The sequence below is a fragment of the Misgurnus anguillicaudatus genome, chromosome 20 (genome assembly GCF_027580225.2).
Source record: "Misgurnus anguillicaudatus chromosome 20, ASM2758022v2, whole genome shotgun sequence".
Classification (NCBI taxonomy): Eukaryota; Metazoa; Chordata; class Actinopteri; order Cypriniformes; family Cobitidae; genus Misgurnus; species Misgurnus anguillicaudatus.
The window spans coordinates 14,095,750-14,109,037 of record NC_073356.2 but is presented as its reverse complement, the minus strand read 5'-3'; the positions used below and the strand labels follow the sequence as shown (position 1 = coordinate 14,109,037).

The 13,288-nt window shown below is 37.2% G+C and overlaps 1 protein-coding gene across 1 annotated transcript in view; it reads right to left on the bottom strand.

Annotated features, from left to right (window-relative positions):
- The window catches only part of glcci1a (glucocorticoid induced 1a), a 46,497-nt gene extending 33,266 nt beyond the window's left edge, over positions 1-13,231 (bottom strand). Inside the window, exon 1 of the mRNA XM_055219472.2 lies at positions 12,364-13,231. Coding sequence (XP_055075447.2) covers positions 12,364-12,784 — 421 coding nt within the window. The 5' untranslated portion in view covers positions 12,785-13,231. The remainder of the gene's footprint in view (positions 1-12,363) is intronic.
- Between the last annotated feature and the right edge of the window lie 57 nt (positions 13,232-13,288).

Here is a 13,288-nt window from a genome sequence, read left to right as displayed (position 1 = left end):
TGATTATTAAATGAATTAATTAGCACATTATGTGATTCATCAGATTAAAACTTTTAATCACTTCCCAGCCCTAATTATTAGGTACCTACCACATGTATATGTGTATATATCGAGCTCGGGCACTCAAACGTCTGTGTGCATGTTCAGATTCTTAATGTTCTTATTTTTATGAAAACCTACTACTCATATAGACAACATAGGTCACATTTATGGTCTAAGGCTGCATCTCAATTTATCCAACTATAGGCTAGACCAAGGGTCAAACAGAAATTGCGCATTGCATTAATCGCAAGTAAATAAAATTAGTGGCTTTAAAATGAATTCACTTTATTGCGTTATTAACGCTTTAATTTCGACAGCCCTATATACTGTATCTCCACATATATCAAAAATATAAAATAACTTGCTAAAGAGAAAATGTAGGTGACAGGCTTTATACATTTTCCTACTATGTATATATGATTTGCATATTACAGACGAGAGTAGGGGTGTGACGAGACACTTACTCCACGAGATGAGACACAAGATTGGGATCACGAGAACAAGATGAGATTTTACACTTTTTAGAAATCCTCAATGATAAAATATATGAATAGAAAACTGAAATCACATAATTTTAAAATGATTTACCTAATTTAGGACTGTTCCTAACCATTATTGATAATAAGATAATTTGATATTTTTAGTAATAACAAAAAGACCCAAGTAAGCAATAACCTTTAAAATTACATATTAATAACAATGCAAAAATAATTGGTTCAAATAAATTATCAAAACCAAGTTAACACATGGTTTTATTAAACAAAACACTAATATGTAGCCTATGTAATAAAAAACAGCATTACATATTATAACAAATGCCTGTAGAGGGCGCTAGCGGACTCGCGGATGTTATCTTTACTTTCACTTTGGACTGAGAAAACGCTTACTTTTAGCCAAACAGCTTTAAAAAACAAAATATTTAAAATGTGCATAATTCTTTACACTAGAAATTATACAGCCATCGTCAATCTTAAGCACGAATGTGCAGACACCAAGGGGCAGTTTCCTGGAAAGGGATTAGACTAAGGGCGGTTTCACATTTGGTGCGATTGCCTGGTCCGAACCCGAGTTCGATGAGTTCACATGAACCGGACCCCAGACCACCCTTTTTAAGCGGACTCGAGTACGTTTCGCGGGTGCGCACCCGATTCCGGAAGACAGCGTTCACATCATCCAAATGTACCGAACTCTGATGTCAATCGAACCCGGGTGCGCACCAAAAGTGCTAATGTGAAAACGCCCTAAAATAAATGTAAGACCTGTCCAAACTGAAAACAACTTGCATCTTAAAATACATCAGTGCCATTTGTTTTGCCTCAAAATTATTTTCGATTTGTATCACCCTAGTTTTACTACAAATACCATGGCTATGGTCATTGTGATAAAACCATAGTATTTTGCAGGATATAGTAAATTTGTGGTTACTGTTGTTTTACTACAAATAAAAACTAAAATACTATGTTGGTATAATTAAATAATGGTAACAATTAACAGCATACTTTATGTATATGCATTTATGGTGAAACTTCTGCATTTTTGTTTCAATCCATGTTCATTTTTAAGACTAAACATGCGCTATCACTTTAAATTAGCGTATGGGATTTGCGTGCAGTCAGTGTTGGGTGTAACTAGTTACTAAGTAATTAGTTACTGTAATTTAATTACTTTTCCCTTGAAAAAGTAAAGTAAGGGATTACTCTTATTTTTCTTGTAATCTAATTACAGTTACTTCTGATGTAACTAAATACTTTGTATACTATAATATGATAGTGGATTTAACATGGGTTTAGTTTACAATTTTCACTATTAACTGGTTGATTATTAGCATTAATATTAATGAGATGTTGGCTGTTTATTAATACTTAATAGCACATATTAATGACTGATTTTGCAAAACCTTATTCTACATCCTTAACCCTCCCCATTTCTACCAATACTTAAAATTAACAACTTATTTAGTATTTATAAGCAGTAGTTGGAGAGAATTGGACCATAAAGTGGGCCAAGAATAGTCGATGTACATTTATATATTATTTCTTTGAGCCATTTCAAGCCTATTCTTGTATTATATACTGAATAGGATTTAGAAAGTAATTAGTTATAAGTAATTAAATACTTTTTGGAGAGAGTAATTTGTAAAGTAATCTAATTACATGATTCAAGATGTAATTAGTAACTAGTAATTAATTACTTTTTTTGAGTAACTTACCCAACACTGCGTGCAGTACAGCAAAAATAGACTTGGTGCGAAAACAATCGCAGCACTGCTGTACCGCACTGCATGTGCAACTAACTGGACAGACCGCATACGTATGCAGTGTGAAACTCTAACCTGTTAACATGGGTACATAAAAAAATATGCACCGCAAGCGCACTACATACGGAGTATGTGTTAAACAGGCGTTACAAGTTAGTCATAGAAAATGTTTTTAGCCAAACAGAATGTTTTATATTTCATAGAGATACAATAACTTCATAAGCATATACTGAAATGAATCAGACCAATATTTACTCAAAATATTTTAGTGTTTTTCTATTAGCCAATGTTTAAATTGTTTGAAAATCAGACAGAATTAAATTACATTTGATACATTTTAATTTTCTAAATTTGAACTTAAATGCTTTGATACCCAAACTTTGCACTGCTTATTTCTGTAACAATATTGGTGCTGCTATCGACTACTGAAGTTTTGGCATCATGACCCGACATGCCACCTGCAACCTCTTACCCAACACAAACCATCATTTGAGAATAAGTCTGATACGTCTGTTCATTGGAACTGTGATGACGACAGCTACGCTTATTTTGGCGTCAAACACAAGATGGCTGAGGTTAACTTGGCGCACGGTACGTCCTGCCCAAATGTTACTCGGTGAGTGTGGAAGGCATTTGCTCGTGAAGCTCTGGCAATGAAGTCCTTCCTCTCAGTCTGTTTTACAGTTTCCTGAGAGCAGATGGAAACAGGCAAAACAGATTCATGCCAAAAATCGTCTCTTTGACACCCCCGCAGCAGGGCAGGGCCGACAGATTGAGAGAGAAAAGAAACGTCTTTATTTCATCTTTCCCTTTATCAGTTTGAAAGCTGTGAGTGCGGGGAACGGGCCATTGGTAAACGTGTGACATTCAATAAAATAAAACCCTGCTGACTACAGTGTGTACGTGCGTGGGTAAAACTGTGCTGTTATTATTATTATTACCTTCTGCTGTTATTAACGCAAACTTAACAAACATCATCCTGGTATCACTCTGAGCTGTGAATGAGGTCATATTAGATGTGGGACAGGTGGTTTTGCTCACTGCGAGTGCGGGGCATAAAGCAGTAATTGCTAAGCTCTAGAATTGCAGCCTGCAGGTTATGATATCTTCACACGTGTGGGAAGTCTTTCATGGCTTTAATATGATTCATTGGGAAATTACAAACATTGCTCCTTGCTTCTGTTCTTCATATGTTGGGTAAAAAATTTATTTAGGTGGATATAGCCAAGGTAAACGCAGGGCTAGCCAACAACATCATCATTATTGGATATGTGGAAGTTTCAGGCCTTTAGAGGCAAGTAAAGTCCCTGTCGATTTGCATCGCAGAAAACACAGACACTATTGTACGACGTCCATCAGCACAGTCGGAGTTCTGTTGGGCTGAGCGAAACGCTCCACGCGAGGAAACAAAAACTAGCTGCGAGGCAGGGGGACATGCAAATGTGAACTTTTCCCCTCTGAATGTGACTAACTCACCAGCGCACGTCTAATTTATGACTCGCTACAGCAAAACACAAAAATATCCTGGAAAAAGTCTTTGCTGAGTACAGCGCAATGTCAAGTGTAGCCATGCAAAGACGAAAAATCTATTAGAATGCAAATTTAACATACCAGTCCATGAAGATGAAATGAGCATTTGCCATTTTGCTATCATTCAATATTGTTCGTCATGTAAGACAAACAATGAACAGCTTATAGTGTGCCGTGTTTTTTTTTTTTTGGTTTTTGACTGTATTTAATAAAAAATACTATAATATATTTGTAGATATTTAAGAAACATGATATGTTTACGTATCTGTTTCTCTGAAAAACTGCTATTGCTAATTATTCTCTTTTTGAAATGTGATCCTGCCCACTGCCAATTTATCCAATAGTGTATTTTGACAGCTCGGTTGCCAGTTATTACGGTTAATTATGGCGCTTTTTCATTGCATAGTACCCCACGGTTTAGTTTGGGTCAGTTCGGGTCAGCTCACCTCACTTTGGCTTGGTTAGTTTTTCCATCGAGCTTAGAAACACTTTGGTGTGGGAGGGAATATAGGCGTGTCGTTATATTTGTGCTGCATACTGCTGTGACATCATACAAGTGAAAGCGTCGTTGTACATTCCCATACATTCATTTATTTCTCAGTCCGCTGCAAAATTAAAATTGACCACCACAAATAGATGTTTGCACTTTGCTTTTATCACTACCTGTCTAAAACAAAACAAAATTTCTGTACAAACACCCCTGGCCTCTTCACTTAAGCATATATGAGGTAGTGCTGCACAATTAATCGCATCGCGATGTCAGCCTGTGCGATTATATGACAGCAAAATGTTGCAATTATATTAAATAAATAAATGTGTGGAATGTCAAGAGGGCCTGTTGAGTAAACATACAAAAGCACACTATGATGCGGGGCGCAGATCCCTCTTTAATTTGGTTTAATTTGCCATTGTACAAAACTGGACGCTCGCTCTTATCCGCTCTCGCTCAAAGAGTGCGCACACACCTTAAATGTCTTTAATGCAATCGCATATCTTTACTCATGCGCAAAGTGTGCGTGTGTGCGCTCAGACTGCGTCCCGTCAGTGCTGGAGCTCTCCATGGTAAAAAAAAACGTACACTTAGTGCAGAGAGTGCTCATGGGAGTTGAAGTTTTGTAGCGTCGCACCACGCATTGTTTATTATTTCACATGGCTTTAAAGGAAACTACAATTAAAAAATGATATTCAACCCGCCAAAGTGGCAGTCTTAATGTCAAGCCCTGAGGATGGTGCCACTCATCAAAAATAATATATGCATGAATGTCTTACTTTATTAAGTTTATTCAATTTGTCTTCTACAGCATGCAGTGTAAGGAGGATGTTCATTATGATTGTAGCAAACACACTCGAGACAACAGCTGCTAAAGATTTTAAACCGCAACTACACTGTATACTTGATGAATACAGAATGGCAATGGTTGTTTTATACATTTTATATACATTTTTATGTAATAATAAAAAGAGTGTGTTGTTCAATAAGGATGTTTTTGTGTTTTGCTTTAGTGCCGTAATTGGTACAGAGAACCATGACACTTTACTGGTATTGGTATCAGCTACTGAAATTTTGGTACCGTGACAACACTAATTATGGCACTGAAGTGATGCATCCAAAAAAAGAGATTATAGTCATCAGCAAAAAACTGGAGGCTAAATGTCAGGGTGTACAGCTGTTAAGGTATATATTATTATAAACAAGGACAAGTAGAAACTGCCAAGTGATTTAAAAAAGCAAATGTTGATAAGACAGTCTCTCCATCTTGGGATATGTGTAATATACACATGTATTTAAGTATATACAGTGACCCCAAAAAGTCCTTAAATTTCCCCTGTGGTGAAAATCATTGTGAAGTATTTTCTCCATAAAATTGGAGTAGTCTCAATGCCGAGATTTGGAATCAACTCGGACTCCTACATCACAAACATGTAACCAATTACATTAACACAATTGAACGAGTGGATCAGGCAATCTGAGCCATTGATATTATGTATGGATGCCGCATAGACTCAGCGCTAAACTGATTGCGGCATACAGTCGCTGCTTCAGTCTTGCATCTGTGAAGCTCACACGTACAGTATCAATGCACTAACCTGTTAACCCCAGCACTAAACATTAGTGCTTCAAATGCACAGTTTGTGTATGCATTGTGTGAAACTGGACCTATGTGTCTAAACTGCCGAATGAAGCATCTATTTACATATATATCTACAGTCCGAGGTGATGTGAAGAGTGGAGGCGGGAACTACTTTGCATATTCATATCTATGGTCCGAGCTGTGCGATTGAGTCAAGCGAAGACTCATTTGCATATACTAAATGAGTCAAGGGTGTAGAGTTATATTCAAGCTATTTTAAAGCATGAAGAAATCACTGTCACAGGAAAAAATATAGCTGCAAGCAGCAATTACCGGGGTCAAGTCAAAAAGGGCACAGAAGAAAGTAAAGTTAAGTTCGGATGAGCAGTTTAAAAAACCTAGGAAAATCTCTTGATTTTAGACAAAATAATATAACAGTTATCAACAAAAAGCTGTGTTCTCATTCAGTGAAATCTCTTCTCGAGGAGCATTGGCAACTAGAACACTAAAAAAAATGTGAGTGGTGCTTGCAGTGGCAATACTCAGCTCACAAAATGTTACAGTGGTGTTAATGAGTCAAAAGAGCCCACCCCCATGTCTCTACTATGTTCTGATGCAGAGATATAGCTCTGGAAAAAAACGGTTGATAAGGTATTCTCATTGGTTGCTAGGGAGTGAATTGGCAACCACCAATGATTATACTCCAAGCCATTAAAAGGCTTAATCCATGATGACTCAAGGTTTTAGTTGTGCTGTAGCAGTAGATTTACGGCATACAATACCATAGTTCTATTTCAAAACCACTAGGTGGCGCAATGACAAAATTGTGCATGCAACCTTAGGTCATAACTGCGTTGCATCTAGTTAGTGTTATGACTATACAATTTAGTTTAGTGAAGAAACAGTTGTATAACCATAAGGTAGCTTGATTTCAAAGGTTTTGTTCAATTATAAGGCCAACTAGTGGTGCAAGCATACAATTTTTTTGTGTAGCCTCAGACTGTGGTCATACATCAGCGTTTAAAATCTGGTGAAAAAAATATTTTTTCGTTGCGAAGTTATAACCATTTATGTGTAAAAACATAAAATTTAAAGGAATTTTTCGTTTTTTTGCAATTTTCGGCCATTTCTGATGAAAATTTTAATATAATGCCAATTGAGTTTTTTGTTCAGAAGGTAATGCATTGTTCTTCCTATGGTGTTTTCGAGTCGATCAGAATAACGTCTGCGGAGATATTCACGTGTGTTTTTAATCGCTATTTTGATGCACAGGGCTAACCGTAAGGCGAATCCTGGCATGTTTGTCCAAGGAAACAAGTCCCGTGAAAATACGTTGATCGGAGCCAAAGTTATAGGCATGTAAAGCATAGGTCTGACCACTAGGTGGCGCTACGACGAAATGGTGCATGCACACTCAGTTCCTGACTGGCATCACAACTATCAAGTGTCGTGTCAATAGGCATAAGATTGCAGAAGATACAGACTAAAACCTGTTTTTTTGCGCTCTACGTAAAATTAGTTGACGCGCTATACGACAACGGATTGGTTTATCGAAATTCTTTTAATAACTTTTTGCCTTGCGTGTCTCTAGATGCTGCATACTGATTTTCGTGGCAATCGGTCAAAAGCTCTAGAACGAGTTTGCAAAAGTAGGTTTTACGAATAATTCAAAATGAGAATTGCATTTCTAGGACTTACGGATCAGAAATTATAAGCAAAAACGTAAGTGCAAATTTGGACTCTTGGTGGTGCTAGCAGGTTTGAGATAGAGATTTTGCTGTGGATATTATTTGGACTGTCTTCTGTCAATGTGCCAAATTTCATAACTTTCCTACGTACGGTTCTATGGGCTACCTTGGACCACAATGGCGGAGGAGGAAGAATAATAATAAAAAGAAAACTAACAGATACAATAGTATCCTAATTTTACATATGCTGTTATTATGATGCTCAAAGATGATACAATTATTCACTACAGGAGGTCTTTAATAATTAATGCAAACTGAAGCGGACGCGTAATAATTCAATATTAGATTTAATGTGGAGATGTTTCAAATAACTATGTTTGTATGTAACTATGAAAAAAATAACTATGTATGACTTCATGAGACAATCTGTTACATTGAGCCAGCATACTGTAATCTAATTTCCTTTACTACAAAGCTTCTGCATTAATTTGCCTCTCATGCTGACAATGCGACTTATGTTACTGTTCAAACTGTTTAGTCAAAAACATATTTAATAAATGCACAAAGGCCATGTGTAAAGAATATGAGCATTAAACAGCACAACATTTGAAGTATCTTCCATCCTCCTAAATGACTTTTTCAAACAACTGTACTGCTTAGTGTACAGTAAACTCTGACATTCACTGTGGGATTTCTTTTGATTTAATACTTCCTGTCGAATTAAAAATAGCCAAGTGTTGTGTTGCGAGAATTTGCCTTGAAGAAACGCTAACTGTCATTTATTTGAAATTATATCAAAATCATGCAGACCTTAATTAGCAATAACAAACCCTTCTGTACGATACACTTACATTATTCTGAATCAAATGCAACATGGGGGAAACTACTTTAATCTGTCAATGTTTTTCTCATAAGCTTAGCAGATCTTACTTTAGCAGAAGGAAAGAGTGTGTAAACAGTGTGCATGTGTGTGTGTGTGTGTGTGTGTGTGTGTGTGTGCTTTCTGAATTAGTGTTATGTCATAATCCCTTTCTCACCCCATGTGAGATAACAGTTCAGACTCCAGTCAGCTAGCCTTGAACAACACTTACTGTAGCATGGAGATGAAAACCCTATCTGAGGTCTCCAGTTTTCACAAACACTCCCAGTGCAGCACGTACGCAAAACCCAGCTCCATCACAGAACAAACCAAAAACTTGCTATAAAAAAATTGCATAAAAATTTCCTGAAAAATCAGATCGGTCTGTACTTACAGGCGATTAATCAAACACTGATTAACATGAAACTGAAGTATGTCAGCTATATATACAGTACTGTGCAAAATTCTTAGGCCACCACCACCTGACTTGTTGTTTTAGAAGTTACAAACAGAAAATACAGGAAATATATAAAAAATTTAAAAATATGTTAAAATAATAGGTTTAAGAGGTAGTAAAAATGTCTTTTGAGGCATCGTCAGTGTTTAGTGTGACCTCTTTTGGCACTAAACACATCTTGAACGTTTTTGAGCAGAATGAAGTAAAAAGAATAATTTCTTTAAAATTAGAAATTAGGATTTAATTTTATTTAGATTTAAGAGACCCTGCAGTTTCCTGCTATTGCTCAAGTGAAAGGGGAGTTTACCCTAAAAACTTGTTTACATTTTTATACAGTTTTTAATACAACATACACATTTCCTGTACTTCCTGGATTTATTCTATTAAAGAGACTTAGAAACAATTATATATGATCACTATAACATTGCAAATACAAAAAACTAATTCTGGCATGGTGGCCTAAGACTTTTGCACAGTACTGTGTATATACACACATTTTAACCTAACAAAGCTTCATGTCTATGTTAACTGTCAACTAACCTAGTGCACATAGTAAACACCTTACAATGACTTATTTATAAAATAACTTCTAAATGCAAATATTTTAGTAAGAAATTATAATAGTATGCATGTTGCAAAGAGAACACAATAAAGAAAAAGAACCACTCAAATCAATCTGATCTAATATTGTTTCAGGCCTACTGCCCACTACGGACTCCAAATCATTAACTTTCACTAATTCTGTGTCAGACAGAGGAAGATGCTGTTTAAATATCATAAAAAAACTTCAAATGAGTGAACATATAAAAAATAGTTAGCAAAGAAAGTATTTATTGCTGACCATATTTGCAAATGCCCTTCCTTACAAGGGTCAAGTAAAAATGGTCCACAATAAATTTTTAGCTGCGGTACTTTATTTAGCTTGCTGTGCTGTCAGTTTGCATTTTAAAAATGACTCAAAAAAGTACCAGGGACTATTTCCAATAAATGTACTGTAACCGTTGTGACCATTTTAATTATTTAGACAGTGTAGTCAACTTCATTTACTCTACAAAATAGTCCATTTTGAAAACATGTAGTTTTGCACATCTCTAATCACAACCAGCTGCACAGGGTTCCCGTATGAAGCCTCGAGTTAGAAACTATATTACATTTTGCGTAACATAATTTTCTCTGCACTACTCCTCACCACTTCTCCTTTACAAGCACGTATTGATTTTTCGTCGGGTGATCTGACATTAACACGCATGACAAATGGATCCAGAAAAATGGATGACCCATTACAACGGAGAAAATTTCCTTTTGAGGGATGTTAACAAGGGTAAGCCAACAAAACATTTAAAAAGAGCAAATTTTTACATTAATTGGGCAAATTTCTGTAATGCTGAGAACATAATAGTCAGATAAGTCATCCATGCAAAAACAACAAGAATACAAATAATACACAAAATGTATGCAGTCATCATTATCATTTAACGGCCAATCTTGTGATAATAAAATAACAGGGTGGGACTGTCATCTAATACTAGTGCGGTGTTACATACAGTATGATGTCACCACTAATCATCCCGCAGTGTTGTCTAGGGAGGGGTTTCTGTACCAATCAATAGAGGTCATAATACATGCTCACTTCAGATAAGATGGACTTCTAGTTATCACCTATAAACGTTCAGTGATCCATAAGATGAATGCCTTACAATAACTGATTAAAATATTGTCTAGATTCATAAAAATTCATGTTTTGTCTAATGGTGCTGACTTGCACATTTCAACTATTAGCAGCACAATATCCAGTCAGGGTTATTGCATGGGCATGAATAAACAGAGAAAATACAACTTAATCAGCTGTATGTATTGCTCTTTATCATGCATTTTGGACATTATTCTTGCAATATGCACAACGACAACTAGTTGTATGCCTATATACAGTAGATCCAAATAGTTGTCTTAATATGTTTAAGGCATATGTCTTAATATCTTTCTTTAAACAAATCCTAATCAATAAAATAATTTCCATGTTTGCTATTTTTTAATGAATGCAATGACAGCTATACAATTTCAAGTGTGTCTTCAGAGATTATATATTTTAGGGCCATGGTACCACAGTTATTGTCATTCCTGTAAATCATAAATAAATTTCTTGTTTTTGATGGAAGTATTTATTGCAATTAATAATTAAGATGACTTTGCAGTACTTAACTGTAGTTATCTAACTATGGTTACATAAAGAATACTGTAGTACACTAAATTGTAGTGTACATTACAGTTAACTTTGTTAATGTATAGTGAAGTATTCTGTAGTTTTATTAAACTACAGTAAATTGATAAACTGTAAGTACTGTAGCATACCTTAATATTTATTATGGAAATGTCCAAAACAGTATAGCGTTTACACTACAGTATTTTTGATGTGGGTACCTGAACATAAATATTGATATTGCAGTTTTGAGAATGAACGAACAACTTATTGTGTATGTTGTTAGCAAAACACATTTTACACTAAATATTTTGACTGAACCGCAAAATAATGCCTTGTGTGCTCAAATGTCATATTCAAGCCTCATCATGACATTTAATAAGCACGGCAGTACGCTTGTGTATTTGTGACTACTACAGCCCCCTGTGTGGCCCTAACACACACTCAAGCCTTCAATTAGCCGGCTAATTGTTTTCATTCTAGTTCTGGTAAGCACCAAACACGAAAACATCTCAAAATACTGAAAAGAACAAGAGTAACGCGTATGTTTACGAAGCTACTGAGCGCTAGCTTTAGCAGAAGCTGAACCAACCCGGTCCGTGTCTCGAAACCTAGCGAGCTGCCTACCTAAACACATTTTTGGGCAATTTAAGGCGTCGTACGCTCATATGGTTTTCGGGTTTGCATACACCTCAACTGAGCGCATCGGAATTGAACTGGATGCAGGGATCCGGATGCGTGACGCGTCTGACGCATGAGCGCTACAAAATAGCACCGACGCGTCCCATCTCAAAGCACCCATATGATGCCCCAAAATGCTTTCTAGGTACCTACCTAACTTAGTTAATGACACACATCATGACGGAATGAGTTATTTGTTTATTTTATTTACATATATTACATAATGTGTGTTACATTCTGTGTATAGTCAAATATGCAAATAAATGAGTGTAGGAAACTGGCCAGGTCCTAACGTATTTTGTAATGTATTTACTGTAACGTAAATAAGATCCATATAAGCCTGTCACATCTGTACATACGACCAAGCCTGTCATATCTGCATATACGACCCATATACTGTAAGCCTATCTGTGTCATGCATATGTTGTCGCTTCAAAACAGCTACGAACGCATCTTATTTTCGGTTTAAAGCGGCCCTGACCCAAATAAACGGCACCAGGCTTACGGGAAAAGATGCTTAAATGAATGACGCATGAAATGAATGGCTGTGAGTGAAGCAGGATCCGGGCCTGTTGTTTACCTCTAAGCACAGGTGAATGAGGACAGCACTCGGGCGAGCTCCTGTGCTCCGGTGGAGATCGCCTCTGCCGCGGGATCAGCCGACCGTCCAGCGAGCCGCTTCCTGCCGGACTGGCGAGCGTCGGGCTGCCAGGACTGGAGCCGCAGTGCTGGGCTGATGCTGTCGGTTCTGTATTACTCCCGACTGAGATGGAGGAGGGAGCGGGAGGGCGGGTCGGACTGTGCTGCTGATTTCCACGCAGGAGCTGGTAGGGCACCGTGGCGCGAATGGGCTGCAACCGGCTCGTGTTGCCACTGCCGTTACCGGCGGAGGATGATGATGCTGCTGCTGCTGGGGAGGAGGAGGAGGAAGAGGAGGTGTTGATGGGGGACCCGTCATTGTTGCGTCTGACCCGGGATGAGTTCACAGGTGATGCTGACATTACCAACCTAGACAAAACTTGATTATCTAATACTTTAACTACAAACTAACCAAGTAAACGTTAACGTATCCGCAGACAGCATGTGCATGTAAAGCACAGGCGCTAAATACAATTTATATGCATGGATAAAAATAAAGTCTCCAATAACACTTTCAAATATGAACGTATTTTAATTTTGGTGCAGTAACGGCTTCAGCTTGTTGTTTAGTGAGCTACATAGCAACGTAACTTAGCTTCCCTGAACGAACTTTTGGTCCTCTTACAGCCGTCTTCATTAGGCACTCAAAATACAGTTTGACGTTAACCACATTTATATTTAAAATACGCGAAGTAGTTTTTCAAATCTTAAAACATAAAAAGTTGAAGCTTAACAAGTATTATCCCGACTGTCGTGTGTCTCTGCACCCCTCTTTGCCTCGCATTACTCCAAATCAGCTCCAAATGACAGACACTTCAGCGACGCAGCCAGTGAAGAGCGTGGGCGTTATTGTCGGCGCTCTCACG